Source organism: Lepisma saccharinum, chromosome 3 (assembly GCF_977018435.1).
Source record: "Lepisma saccharinum chromosome 3, izLepSacc3.1, whole genome shotgun sequence".
NCBI lineage: Eukaryota > Metazoa > Arthropoda > Insecta > Zygentoma > Lepismatidae > Lepisma > Lepisma saccharinum.
In genome coordinates this window covers 24,593,134-24,606,786 of record NC_139231.1, presented here as the reverse complement: position 1 = coordinate 24,606,786, position 13,653 = coordinate 24,593,134, and the positions used below count along the sequence as shown (strand labels likewise).

The following is a 13,653-nucleotide window of genomic DNA, read 5'->3' as shown; positions in this document are numbered from 1 at the left end:
TTTGATCAACCTTTGATGTTAGTCCTATGCTGAAGTTGAGAAGTGGCAGAAGTATTTATCAGAAGAACTAATCTCCTTGAGAACAACTTTATTCTTCCTCAAACGCTGATAAAACTCCCTACATATCTGACACACAAAGCGATATTTGTCTTTTGACTTCATGTCAAGATGCAGGAATTCAAATTATTTTGCTGCACTGTATTGGAACTACATGTATGCTTTTTGACCATGCTTCTTCATTGCTCTACAGATAACAGAATACACACAACACAATACATCTGTCTGCTCGAACTTTCTTGGTGGCCATGATGCTAGTTTAAAAATTTAATCAACATTTTTTTTAGCATGAAATTTCTCTCAAATTTAGATTTGGTTCATGCCCACTCCTAGACTTTTATAAAATGGGACAAATAGTGGCTTTTTAATAATATTGACAGGACGACCCAGACATGCCTCTAAACTGGACTGTCCCATTCTCTGAGCTAACGTTAGCCACCTGAGTGCAACATGATAATCGTTGCTCACATTTGATGGTAGCATAATTAACCATGAGTGGCAATTCTTTTTACATATCCCACTGTGTAAGTTGTAGTAATTGCTATTACAAAATATACCTAACAAAAAGGCAAGAGTGAAGCACATTGCTAGTTGCTGTGAATGTATAATCTGTCCCCTCTATCTCTGGAACAAGCGAACGAAAACTAGCCCTTGCAAGTAGTGATGCGAGACAGCTCCAGCAGTGAGCACGTGAGAGGGAATGGGATTGCAAGGAGGGGGAAAATGTTTGTGCAGTTACCATCCTTCACTGCAACGTGTACGGCTTTGCTCTGCCCACTCAATTTCGGTGGGGCCTTTCTCCGGAGAAAGCTGGGACAGATTATAGAGCTCCACGCACTCACAATCTCTGCCATATGGGGTGGTGGTGTGACCAACACTGCTCCAATTGCCTCCCTCCCAGGCACCCATTTTATTAGCTGGGTGAACCCTAAAGCTGCTTCATATGTATTCACATCCGATGTTGTGCACCCTGGGAATAAGACCTGTCTTATACACCCTACCGACTGTATCACCCAATCTCTCGAACATAATTATTTGATTCACCAAAACTCGTGGATCTGCACAATTCCAAAATATGATAATTACAACAAAAGGAGCATGGCCATTCAGACTAATTTGTTGCAACAGACACCGCAAAGAGTATAGTTCTGAACATATTGACTATTATTCCTTTCTGGTTTAAAATGCTTTTGTTGTACTGGAATATCAATAAATAAATTAGCTTGATCTTTATTTTCGTTCCAATCTTGTGAAGTGGCGTCTGTTGCTGATCCAGGCTTATTATTCTTTGATGCAGCACACATTTTTTCAGCTGTTTTCGGCAAAGATTTATGCTATTGAGGTACAGATGTGTGACAAGGCTGAAAACATATTCAAATTATTTTGCTTATCTCTTGGAACATGTGGGGGAGGAATGTTTGAGAAGAAATGTCTGCCAATTTATGTCTCTGGGAAAATCTGTGTGGTAAACCTAGTTTGTTACATGAATATACTCTTGCTTCGTGTTGAGCTTACCACCTTGTGGACTGGTTGGCATAGTGCTACGATAGCAGGTTCAAATCATGGTCAGGGAATGAGTGCATCACTTTAATCATATCATCATTCATCCTCATCATTCTGATTAGCCAACAGTGTCAGAAAAGGAATGCTAAAATAACAACAACAAAAATCTTGTTTGGTGTTCAGGTCAGTGCTAAAGGACAGGGAGTCTGAAAGTGGGCCAAACTAGGAACCAAGTTGGTGCCGTTCTGGGGTTGGGATTCAATATCTGGAGATGCCCTGTTGTCTTTATGTTGAACTAAATATGTACATGTTGCATGAAAGTTTTGTTTCAGTTTGTTTGACATGCTTGATGAAGATTGTTACAGCATGCTCCAAGAGCCACTCTTTTAACTTTTTGCTTATGTAACTGGTGCTGCATCATAATTTCTTGTACTAGAGCATGTGCATTTCTTCTTGAAAATTTCTGTGTACACAGATGGCTTTAGTTCAGTTTCTTCCACAAATACAGTAACAAACACTTTTTTTTCATTTGTCTATTGTTCTTTGTAATTTGTGTTTTATGTGCTTTTCACGTAAGGAGAGTTTGTTTCTTCTGTGCTTTGGGTGTGCTTGTAAAACTACAGTTCATAATTTTGTATTATATTGAGTGGTTGACCTTAGTGCCTCTGTTTTTCTCTGTATGGTGTTGGTGTTCCTGCACATCTTATTTGTAGAAGTTTAGTATTTTGCGCTTCTCCGTTGTCCGCTATTTAACATTATTGGTCATTGATTCTGTTAATGTTGCAGGCAGTTTAAAAGAGATTCAGGAATTTGGTTTTTTAGCTTCGCATCAGTAACTGAGAATCTGAAGTTTTTTGCTTCTTTTTGATAATTCTGGTATCTTGATTTACACATTTCTTCTAACGACTGCAGAGAATATATTTTGGGTCAAAAGATATACTCTGCAGTGTTGCCAAACTTTTGTAATGATTTGCATTTAAGATTTATAGTTTGATAGGCAAAGCAATAAAATACAATCCCCTTGGGGAAACATTATTATATACAGCTTCCATATACAAGAATTTATTTGGCAATACTGTGTCATCAAAGATAGTAAGTTAACTTTAAGGAAGAAAGCATTTGAGTGTTTAATTTCTGGAAGAGAACAGAATCCAGACATAAAAGGCTTTAAAATATTCATTACAGACTTCCAAATGATGGATCTGGGACCAAGGCGCGGGATCTGGCAGAAGATGAATCCAGGTAAGTTTGTTAAAAATAGCCAAGTTTCTGAGAGGAGTGTTCTCACTCTGTCTTAAAAAGCATGAAATTTTCACATAATATAAGAGGGGCACATTTATCGCTCAGATCTGCACACAGTATTGCCAATTGTTGATACAAGTTCTTTTGGTAATTGTAAATATATATATTTGTACTTAGAATGTTAAGGTTGGCAACACTGGATTATCATCTTTACTTCCTATGTAAGGTACAAGTTTTGTTTATCCAATCGAAAGCACTGGGGGGCAAATGAATATGATTACTGCAGTTTTTTTTCTGCATTGATTATAGGTTTGTATTGTGATGCTAATGTTAAGTAGATTACCCTCACACTATTTGGAATTCTTATGGTAGAAAGAAAAGTTTTGTACAGTGTTTCAAATTATAAAGGTGACATTGGACTAGCAAGACTTGATGCTTTGCTATTCCTAACTTTGGTATTGGTGGTTGAATCGTTTTCTGTTTGTCTTCTTTCACTTCATTAATCATTCGTATTGCATGAATTAATTTACTGTACTTACTTATTGCTTCTTGTTCTGCAATAAGTTTTCTGCTTTTTGGGACTATATAGAGCATAGTAACCCTGAAAACTTCACTGATGAATATTTGAGCTGCCTATTACTTGAATGCTGTTACTATTTCAATAAAGGACACACATCCTTCATTCCCTTACATTTCCCTAAGGAAATTGATGTAATGTAGACTGATAATTTTGTGTGTTTTCTTTGCATATAAGCTGTTGATTGGAGCTGCATTAATTCCTTTTAAAAATACTAGAGCGAGAATGGGATCATCGAACGTAAACTGCTAATTGAAGAGTAATTTCAGAGCATCTGTTGTCTTTTTTATCGCTTCATACAACGATGCTGAAACCACATTCATCAGAATACTTTTCGCAGGATTCGTCGCAAAATGTGAGAAAACTTAAAATGTTCATTTTCAAAACACTTGCGAGATTTGAAATTTATAAGCACATTACACTCTTGAGTAATGTAAAAGACTAGCAGCAGAGTGCATCTGAATATAATTTAGCACCTCTTAATTGCACTTGGTTGACCTTTAAGATTTTTGTATATTGTAGCAGTTTTTGTAATCAGATTTTTGAATAAGACTTTTCTGGTGCAGACCAAAGTTCCAGTTTAGCCTTAACAAAATCTGTTCTGAAAGAATGTCGGACTGATTAAATTGTAAATTTTACATACTTAAAAATTACTTTATGCTGCCTACAAATTTTTAATCAGACTATTTTTAACTTGTACAAACCACTCACATAGCCTCAAATTGCTCTTGGAAAGGAACTTACTTATACATTTCAGTAAATAGTTTTGAGCTTTGCAATTTGTAGAAGGGGAAAATATTGTTTCAAAGAAATAAAGCAGTGTATTAAATAGAATTAACTTTGCATTATGAAAACAATTTCATGCTCGTTTTTTTTTTTTTTTTTTTTTTTTTTTTTTTTTTTTTGGCAAATTTAAGTACTTGTATCCCTGATCATAGTTAAAAACTATACTAAAAATAGTATAAAATTATTTTAAAAACCACTTACGTAAGTGAATATGCAATTGTTGAAGAACGATGTTTCAGGGTACAACTGCCCCCTTCAACAGGTTCACAATTCTTTCTAAGCACTAAAACATAATCCTGCGTTGTAAAGTGTAATATGAGGATTAGGTAGACGGTGGGTTAAAACACTTAAAAACTGTCCCTGACATATTTCAATTTTGAAAAGAAACCTCACAATTTAAAAAACACATTAAAGCCGAAAACATCTGTATCCAGTAAGATCCCTTAGAAACGGGAACTCGTAAAAAAGGATAAAAACACCGAATCATGCTTTTGTTTACATTGAAATATTATTAATTAATTTTAAATTGCATACTCACTTACGTTGGATAGTTTACCTCTATGACAACTTATACATGCTTGCAGGTAACACACATATCACTAAGAAATTGTAAAATTTGACAATCTTCCTTATCTTTTTGTTGAGAAGCAGGAGTATCCCCAGGATAAATTAGATTCATATAAGGGTGAAGATAAACACAGGCTAGAAGTTCAATCTTTTAATAGCAGGCGTAATAATTCTGCATACAACAAAGATCCGAACACACAAGCCACCCCAAAAGCAACGTGCCACCATGCTTCATTACTTACATACCATCTCCTTCATGCCATGATGCAATTACACTTTTATATTTACATAACCAATACACTACAATAAAATACAAATTAATGAAAAATAAGTGAGAATTACAATTAGTTGCATGTATAAATTATTATGTTTACCCTATTAAGATTATTAAATTAAGAATTTTAAATCTTGCGTACTGTACTTAATTTGACTAGGGAGTATGACTTCTTCCAGACCCCCTTTTCTCTCTGCAATTGCCACACGATATTCTAACAAAGAAAAGAAAAGTATGAGGTGTATTTTTTAAGTAAGTACCATTTTGATATGTACACAAAACAAGTAAACTTTTTGTAACAATTTTATTGTTACACGAAAGACCACACTTTTATCTACTTTTCCACATAATTCCCACCAATATTAAGGCACTTATCATATCGAACCACAAGCTTTTATATTCAGTCGTCATAGAAGTTTGCCGCCTGAGTTGACAGCCACTGCAACACAGCCGTTTTGAGGCTATCGTCGACATTGTGGCGCTAACCTCCGAGATGCTTCTTCAGTTGCAGAAACACGTGGTAGTCACTGGGTGCTAGATCGGTGCTGTTTGGAGGATGATCAAATTGTTCCCAGCCAAATGATGCGATGAGATCTTGAGTTCGATTGGCCGCATGTGGACGGACATTGTCGTGAAGCAAAATGATCCCTTTACTCAGCATGCCGCGCCTTTTGTTTTTTTTAAAGTCTCACAATATGTTTCGTAATTTATTGTGTCACCACGAGGCAAAAAATCAACAAGCAACACCCCCTTCCTGTCCCAAAACATGGCACACATGATTTTCCGGACTGAAATTGTCTGCTTAAACTTCACTTTCTTGGGCGATGTTGAATGCCGCCATTCCATGGATTGTTGTTTTGTTTCGGGTGTAACGTAGGCCACCCATGTTTCATCGCCTGTGACAATTTGGCTTAAGTACGCGTCACCTTCAGCTTCATAACACACAAGAAAAGTCAAGGCGCTACCTAAACGTTTGCTTTTGTGCACCTCAGTTAACATTTTTGGTACCCATCGTGAGCACAATTTTCGATAGTTTAAGCGTTCGGTAACAATTTCATAGATAACACTTCTTGAAACTTCAGGGAACTCCTCTGATAACGAAGAAATCGTGAAGCGTCTGTTCTCTTTCACGTTTCCGTCGACTTTCTGCACCAAAGTGACAGTGATCACTGAGGGTCGCCCACTCCGTTCCTCGTCATAAACATCCTTTCGGCCATCTTTGAAAGTTCTTATCCATTTGCGTACCATTCCATCACTCATAATGTTTTGTCCGTACACTTCACAAATCTGACTGAATTTCAACTGCTTTCACGCCTTTAGCACTAAGAAAACTAATAACAGCGCAATTCTCAATTGGCGGAGGCATTTTAAATACACAAAAGCAAATGTATACACGATCGATTGTTGCCGCAGTGGCGTCTGTAGCTTGCCAACAGATGTAGGTACACAGTGCGCATGCACGGGACACCGACCACAGCGCTGCATTTGCGGAATTTCAAAACTGTACTTAATTTAAAAATACGCCTTGTACAATGTGAAATAATTAAATATATATGGAAGGTTTGCTTTGCAGGAGCATAACATTTTACTGTGTCCATGTAGCAAAATTTTGAAAACACCTTTGTACAGCTGAAGAACCATTGATTACTATGATATTAGAGTAATTACCGTCCACCGAGGGACACTTCAGATATTGAGATAGTCTTTTTTTATCGGTCGTCGCAGCTTAGTAAGATCGTGACTGCGTGGTTCTACACAATAGCGGCAGCTTTCCCTGAATTGTCGTCACCGATAAAATAATAACTTCCAGCTCTCAGCTTGCGGAAGAAAGAACAAATTGTTGAACCTGATAACCTATGCCAGGGTTTATAGTTTATACATACGATTCGTGTTCCACACTACTATATAATCTACTATTAACACATAAAAGTGTATATACACATACATATAGTATCAACACATCAATATATAAAATCACAGAGTTTATATATATATTGAACGTGAACAGCCTAAATGTTACAAATGTATTTTTGTTCACTTTTCTACCCCTTTTGGCTAATTGTGAAGATGATGATAAGTAAATAATAACATGTGGTGCAAGAGCCCATTGAGGGCCTGGGCCTCCCTACCGACTGCCAGCTGATTGTACTCACCCAAGATATCATCCAACCAGTTACGGGGTCACATGTTTGTCAGTACGACAAACCTCCAGTCGTTGTTGTAGGTTTCCATGACTGGGTTACGCTACTCATTCGTAGCTCTCCAATTTCCTTACGATAGTGGGAGGCCACTGGTCCCATACACTGAACGAAATCTCAGGGGAAAAGTTGTTTCTCTTCCCCCAAGAGACTCGAAGCCTGAGCTCAAAGCATAACGCCTTAGAACTCATGGCCAGGATAAGTGGTGGTGATATGAAATGAATGGACAATCACAAATATGATAAGGGTGACAACACGAGCCCCACATATAAATATATTAACTGAGAGTCCAGATCCCCAAGCCTCGCTAATTTGCCAAATGCCAGGATGCATTAATAGATAAAGCAAGTCTAATTCTCTTGTTAAATACAGCTTCAGTTTTTGTCGTACGTGTTTTTTTGGTAGGTGTTTTTCATTAAATTTTATTTTCTTAATTGCTAATTTCCAACTTTATCTAAGGAGGGGTCGAATTAATAAAGATTAACAAGAACTAAGAAAAGAAAAGAAGGTCAAGATAAACTTACGAAAAAAGTCAAGAATTTTGGATTTGCTATTTTTTTAGACAACCTGATAAAGAGTTCATGGATTGTTTAACTGACTAGTAAACATGTGACCCCGTAACTGGTTGGATGATATCTTGGGTGAGTACAATCAGCTGGCAGTCGGTAGGGAGGCCCAGGCCCTCAATGGGCTCTTGCACCACATGTTATTATTTACTTATCATCATTTGTGGGAAATTGATATTTGGTTTTGTGAAATTATATATAACATTCCATGAGATTTTTATGCTGTTGTTATTTTATTCATATTGTGCTGCCATACTTCATAAGCAATAAGTACTTCAAACCCCTGCACACAACCCTCTCAAGAGGTGTACGGGTTCAAAGGTACTGAAAGGTAGTGATGAACTGGCTACACAGTTCACTTGCCAATTAGCCATCTTTAGGTAAATGGTTTGCTTGTATTTATATAGCCAATTGAAACGTTAGATACACACTATGCAAATATTTTGCATAATTATATTCTGTCTTCTGTGCACAACATAAAAGTTAGAAGGTTAGATGGTGTGATTGTTGACTTGACAATCATTTCAAGGTTCTTTATATTAGTTAGTATTAGGTAGATGTTTACTCCCATCAGTTTTTCCTACATCTTAAGTAGTTTGAGTAATTGAAATTTATCAATTAGTTTCTATTGTTCGCTAGAAGAGTGTTACGGAAGGGCTAATCCAGAATATAAATGTATGATTGCAGAGGTTTTCTCGGGCAATCAGCCAGGTGATTTCCCCGATAGGTTTCAGAGCTTTCGAGAGCTAACATACTCTTATCTTCAGGGATTGAAGTGCAGGGTGAAGTTGTATGTATTTGTTGTGGGAAGGGTCCGGTGTAGGTGGCGGGCCAATCAAGTGGCGTTTCTCCGATGTCCATGCTCCCAGTAGAGACGATCCACAAACCGCCATCGAAAGTCAGAAGCCTACTTTGAAACCCTAAAGACGATCTAGGACAGAAGACACCCGGGGTTTACCGTATCGTCTGTACCTGCGGTAAAGCCTACATTGGACAAATGGGGTAGGACAATGGAACAGCATTGCAAAGAACACACCAGCTACATCAAGAATTTTCATCCCGAAAGATCAGCGTTAGCAGAACATTCCATCCAGGAATTGACTTGACAACCACAGAGATCATCAATAAATCATCAAATTACTGGGACCGTCTCATCAAAGAAGCAATATCCATACACGGGGAAAAGGAAAACCTCAACAGGGACACGGGACTCGAACTGGACCCAGCCTGGTTAGCGATAGCCTACTGGGAGCAAGGATGTCTGAGAAACTCCACCTGATTGTCCCGCCACATACACCCCCCCCCCTCCCACACCAAATACATATAACTTCACCCTGACTTGTCTCTGTACTTCAATCCCTGAAGATGAGAGTGACGGTAACTTTCAAAAGCTCGGAAGCCTATCCGGAAATCACCTGGCTGATTGCCCGAGAAAACTTCTTCAATATTCGCCCCCAGGAAAGCTTCAAGAAATGTATGAAGTTGGTATTTTACTGGTCCTCCAGCTTTGCAAATTTTGTATTTGAATGATTCTCCAAAACTTTTCAGAAATAATACACGAATTTCAAGACTGTTTTTTAAAATCTCTGAACAATTACACTTGAGACATTACTTGAGGCCTTAATCAAAGTAGTTGAACCTGGCTATATGCATTTTAGCTATTATGATGCTGATGTCTGGAGAATTCCATTCCATCAGAGTGACACAAGCAATTCTAGTGTGGCTTAGTAAATATTCAATAAAAGAAAAAGGAAAATGTTATTTTTTTTAATATTGAAAAGTGACCAAACTTGTAAGCTGAATGAATGAAATTTGTGCATGACAATATGTTCTGTAAGTTTTTCAGAATAAAATCACAAAACCAAGGGAGTTCTTTTGAATAACACTGAATTTTACTCTCCTTGCCTGTCAGAATCTCACTTTTGAACATGTTATATTTATTTAAAATGTATCATTAACATTATACAAGTTACATTATTATTATTAATAAATTGTCCGTGCTCAAATAATGATACTATGACGATATGTTCGATAAGCTTAATTCTGTATAATTGAATACATCTGATTGTGTGGATGGGAATATCTAGGAAGAAGAGAACTTTGTAGGTAAAGCCATTTTTTAGTTACTGAACTGAAAAATCACCTATTTTTGACGATTTGGCAACTTGAAAATGATTTGATTTGATTTAGTATATTTTACTTCATTTTTTGTGCCACTTTTGGCTAATTTGTGAAGATGGGAATGAGTGATGACATGATGAAATTGATGAATGATACAAACACCCATGCCCAGGCCAGGATTTGAACGCAGGGCCCCTAGCATCGTAGTGCAATGTGCCAACCATTCCACCACAGCGGCCAGCAATTTGAAAATTAATCTAATGCTCACTTTTAATTGGCAGACAGATTAATCAAGATAATTTGTCACATGAAACTAGTATTTGCCATTACATATAAAAACTCTTTATAAATTTTTTATGTGGAACAAACAGTTGGAGATATCAGTGGGTCATGTGAGATCGATTATTGCCCGATTGCCAGACAGATGGTCTGCAGATGGGATTTTTCCTGAGCATATACATAGTTTATGTGAAAGTGATGTACATTACTGCACATGACACACAACAGTATATACTGAAGAGAAACCAAATACATATCGTCATATCTGTTAAGGTTCGCTTGAAAGATTTTGTTATAAACAGACAAAATGCTTAACGCCAACACTTACTGTTACATGGTGTTGGCTTTATTCTGGAAAAAGATTTAACATCTTTTGGTAAGATGTCAGGAACATGCTGGGTGAAGCAGTCTTTTAGGGTCATTTCTGTTACAGGCAAGTTATGCACGTTTTTTGTGTGTTCTGCCCTGGGAATATGATTGCAGTAATTGTTCAGCTTTGTGCAGGAGTGATGTGTAGAAGGCAGAGACAATAATCTCTTTTGGTTATAGTACTTGCTTTTATCTTGCATTGTAGCTCACAGTGACTGATTATAATGATAACCTGTGGTGCAACAGCCCTTGAGGGCCAGGATCTATCTACCAACTGCCAGCCTCACTCCCACGTGCCTCAGCAGAGATGGGAGATCATCCAACTAGTTAAGGGTATAGTGTGGTCAGCACGGCAAACCCCCAGTCGTAACTGTAGGTCTCTCACATCGTGACTAGTGATATAAATATTGCACCAGTGTGTAAATTCAGATGAAAATTTGCCATTTTAATGGAATTGTTACAATATACTCTACAATTTCTGTAGAAACTGCTTATTTTTTCACACAACGCCAGACTGGTAAAAATCAAGCCAATACGAACACTTGTTGTCCAGGGTAAAGCGCGAGTAATAGGAATTTCAGCATTTTTTTCAATCTGCACATAACAATGGCAATGTACAGGATTAATTTTCATCGCATGTAACATTATATTCCAATAATAGCTCATATTAATGTCTGAAATGCAATGAGACCTCTTCTCTTGAGACAAATCACCTCTGACCCATTTGTCCAGTTGGTGACCATGGACTATCGTTTGATATGTGCATTCCCTGGGTCACCTAACGAGATTACACATGAATTTGTGTAACCCATACAGTGTTGTCATCAGTCATATTCCACGGTTTCATCTTTATCAAGAAATTTCTGTCACTTGATGCAACATATGAACACCTTACATGGCGTGGACTGCCTCTGTTGCTTTTCTTTTGATGTTAAGGAATAGAGGTAGAGTATCATTCACCACTCCCAAGGAGATGTAGATTTAAGAACATTAGGAACTTGTTTAATGTAACTGCTAAAAGCACATCAAGGGAATCAAGAAAGACTGCTGTGAAATATGCCCAAACGTTAATTAGATTAGCAAAAACTTTTAAGTTGGAGAGTAAGGGCCGATTGTATAAAGCAGTTGATCCTCGATTAGCCAGCAAAATTGATCTGCAGTCACGCTGAACTCTGATTTTGTGTTAAAAGTTGAACTGAGATTAAGTCTCAGCATTCGGCGGTCAAAGTTAACCCGTGAATTTTCTCCAATCAGCAGACTTTGACCGTAGTTGTAACATGGTTGTACCAATGAATATTTGCTTAAAATATGTGTTGCAAGTGAACGTATGTGGCAAGATTGAAAGACTGGAGAATAAATATATAAATCCTGTTTCCATAATAACAATAAAGAAGCACCAAGCATGCACAACGAGGTGAATAATGATAAATATTTTTTTCCATTTTTCTTTCTGGCCATATTAGGCTATCGTGTCATTCTTATTTACTGTTTGAAATATTGTGTATTTTTCCTTGAAATTTACCTTAAATTACTGCAAGAGCATATTGTTTAATTTCACAATCAGAGAAAGATAAAATTGAGAGACATTAAGTGTTGATACAAACAGAAAATATGACCCGCTTAACACGTTCACTGCCGGTCCATTTTGCATTGCATACGCCACAGGCCGTTGCCTGGATGTGTTGCACACATCAAAATCAGTTACCTTGATTTTGTTTATATCACAAGTATTTTTTATATTTTGCCAATGTGCAATTAATTTTTGTTATTTTGGAGGGCGTCATGCGGTGTGTCACCAGCCTTTGTCATTTTTTTTTTTTTTTGTGTGTGAGAAGCCAGTGTCACACGGTGTGTGCCATAGTATTATATCACTCCTAACTAAAAAATGTCTGAAAAACGGAATTGGGTATTGCTAAAGATAAACAAGAAACTTTGATTGTTACAACAAATACCATACATTCAAAACTGAAAAATAACTTATCTTCTAAGAAATATACTTGCTTTCGGAATCACAAAACTATCTATTCTTACACACATAAGAGGGAAGAATACTTCCAGAACAATGAACGTGAAAAACAACTTCAATAAAAATAGTAACTGTATGCACCTACTCACAACACTGCACAGGCAATGACACAACTCTTCAATTGTTGTGGAATTGTGCAAAACAGATTTCCAAACACAGTCAGGGTTGATCTTCAGAGTCTGTGCAGTAACATTGTGTTGTCTACTGAATGTTGTTTTGGTTGGACACTCGCAATCTTGTTCTGTTCAAGCTTAGATGGAAGGTGTTCAATAAGCCTCGGCATTGTTGTTGGAGGTAGCTCTTTCTGATAATACCACCATCACTAGAATCGTTTCCAGTATCACCGACACAATCATCATCTTCACCATCTGAGTCATTCATCATATCAATGCATCATATGTTCTATGCCAAGAGTCTTCCAAATTATAGCCAGGGGGTGGAGCTGAAACCCCTCCCCCCAGGAATCCTAAAATATCAAATTTAAATAGTGTATTGTGATGATTAATTTTACTTCATTAGCAGAATCTTGAAGAATATGTTATAATATACTGAGAAATTCTCATGTTCAATGCTTCTATACCTCTAGTGCTTCTCCTGTAGATGGCAGCTACTGATAAGGGATGAGGCCTCCCCGCCTGCCCCAAAACAAAATTCTGGCAAGGGGCCTGGAATCAACAATTTTTTCACTGGAGATGTAGAATGATGCCTGGGCAATTTTATGTAACTTTGCGTTGTCCTCTTGTTTACCCGGTTAGTACATTGTCCTTTTGCGGTCCTGGAACATATGGTTTCATAGAAACAACACAATACACGTAACCACAAAACCAGTGGTGTAAACCAATGCAGTAGTATGTCCCTCAGAGGCCGGAATGAATAAAACCTCCCAAGCTAATAACCAACTTAAACTGGCGAATAATGTCAGTGTTACACACAGTGTGACGTCGGCTTCTGTCGGTAAGAGCTGATGACACACTGTGTGTCACCGGCACTGAATGTGCTTCATCAACGACACACGGTATGTGTCACCGGCACTAAACGTGTTAAGTTTTCTTTTGTTGATATCATTGTGAAATTTGCATTGGGATGAA

At 37.4% G+C, this 13,653-nt stretch overlaps 1 protein-coding gene across 6 annotated transcripts in view; it reads left to right on the top strand.

Moving 5' to 3' along the window:
• Positions 1 to 13,653, top strand: part of Hrb27C (Heterogeneous nuclear ribonucleoprotein at 27C) — a 140,793-nt gene that overhangs the window by 23,428 nt on the left and 103,712 nt on the right. For 5 of the 6 annotated variants that reach the window (XM_083118353.1, XM_083118352.1, XM_083118351.1 and 2 more), the window contains exon 2: positions 2,746 to 2,802. The exons of the other annotated variant lie outside the window; for it this stretch is intronic. In XM_083118353.1, the coding sequence (XP_082974479.1) occupies positions 2,746 to 2,802 (57 nt within the window). The remainder of the gene's footprint in view (positions 1 to 2,745; positions 2,803 to 13,653) is intronic. 6 annotated transcript variants of the gene reach the window in all.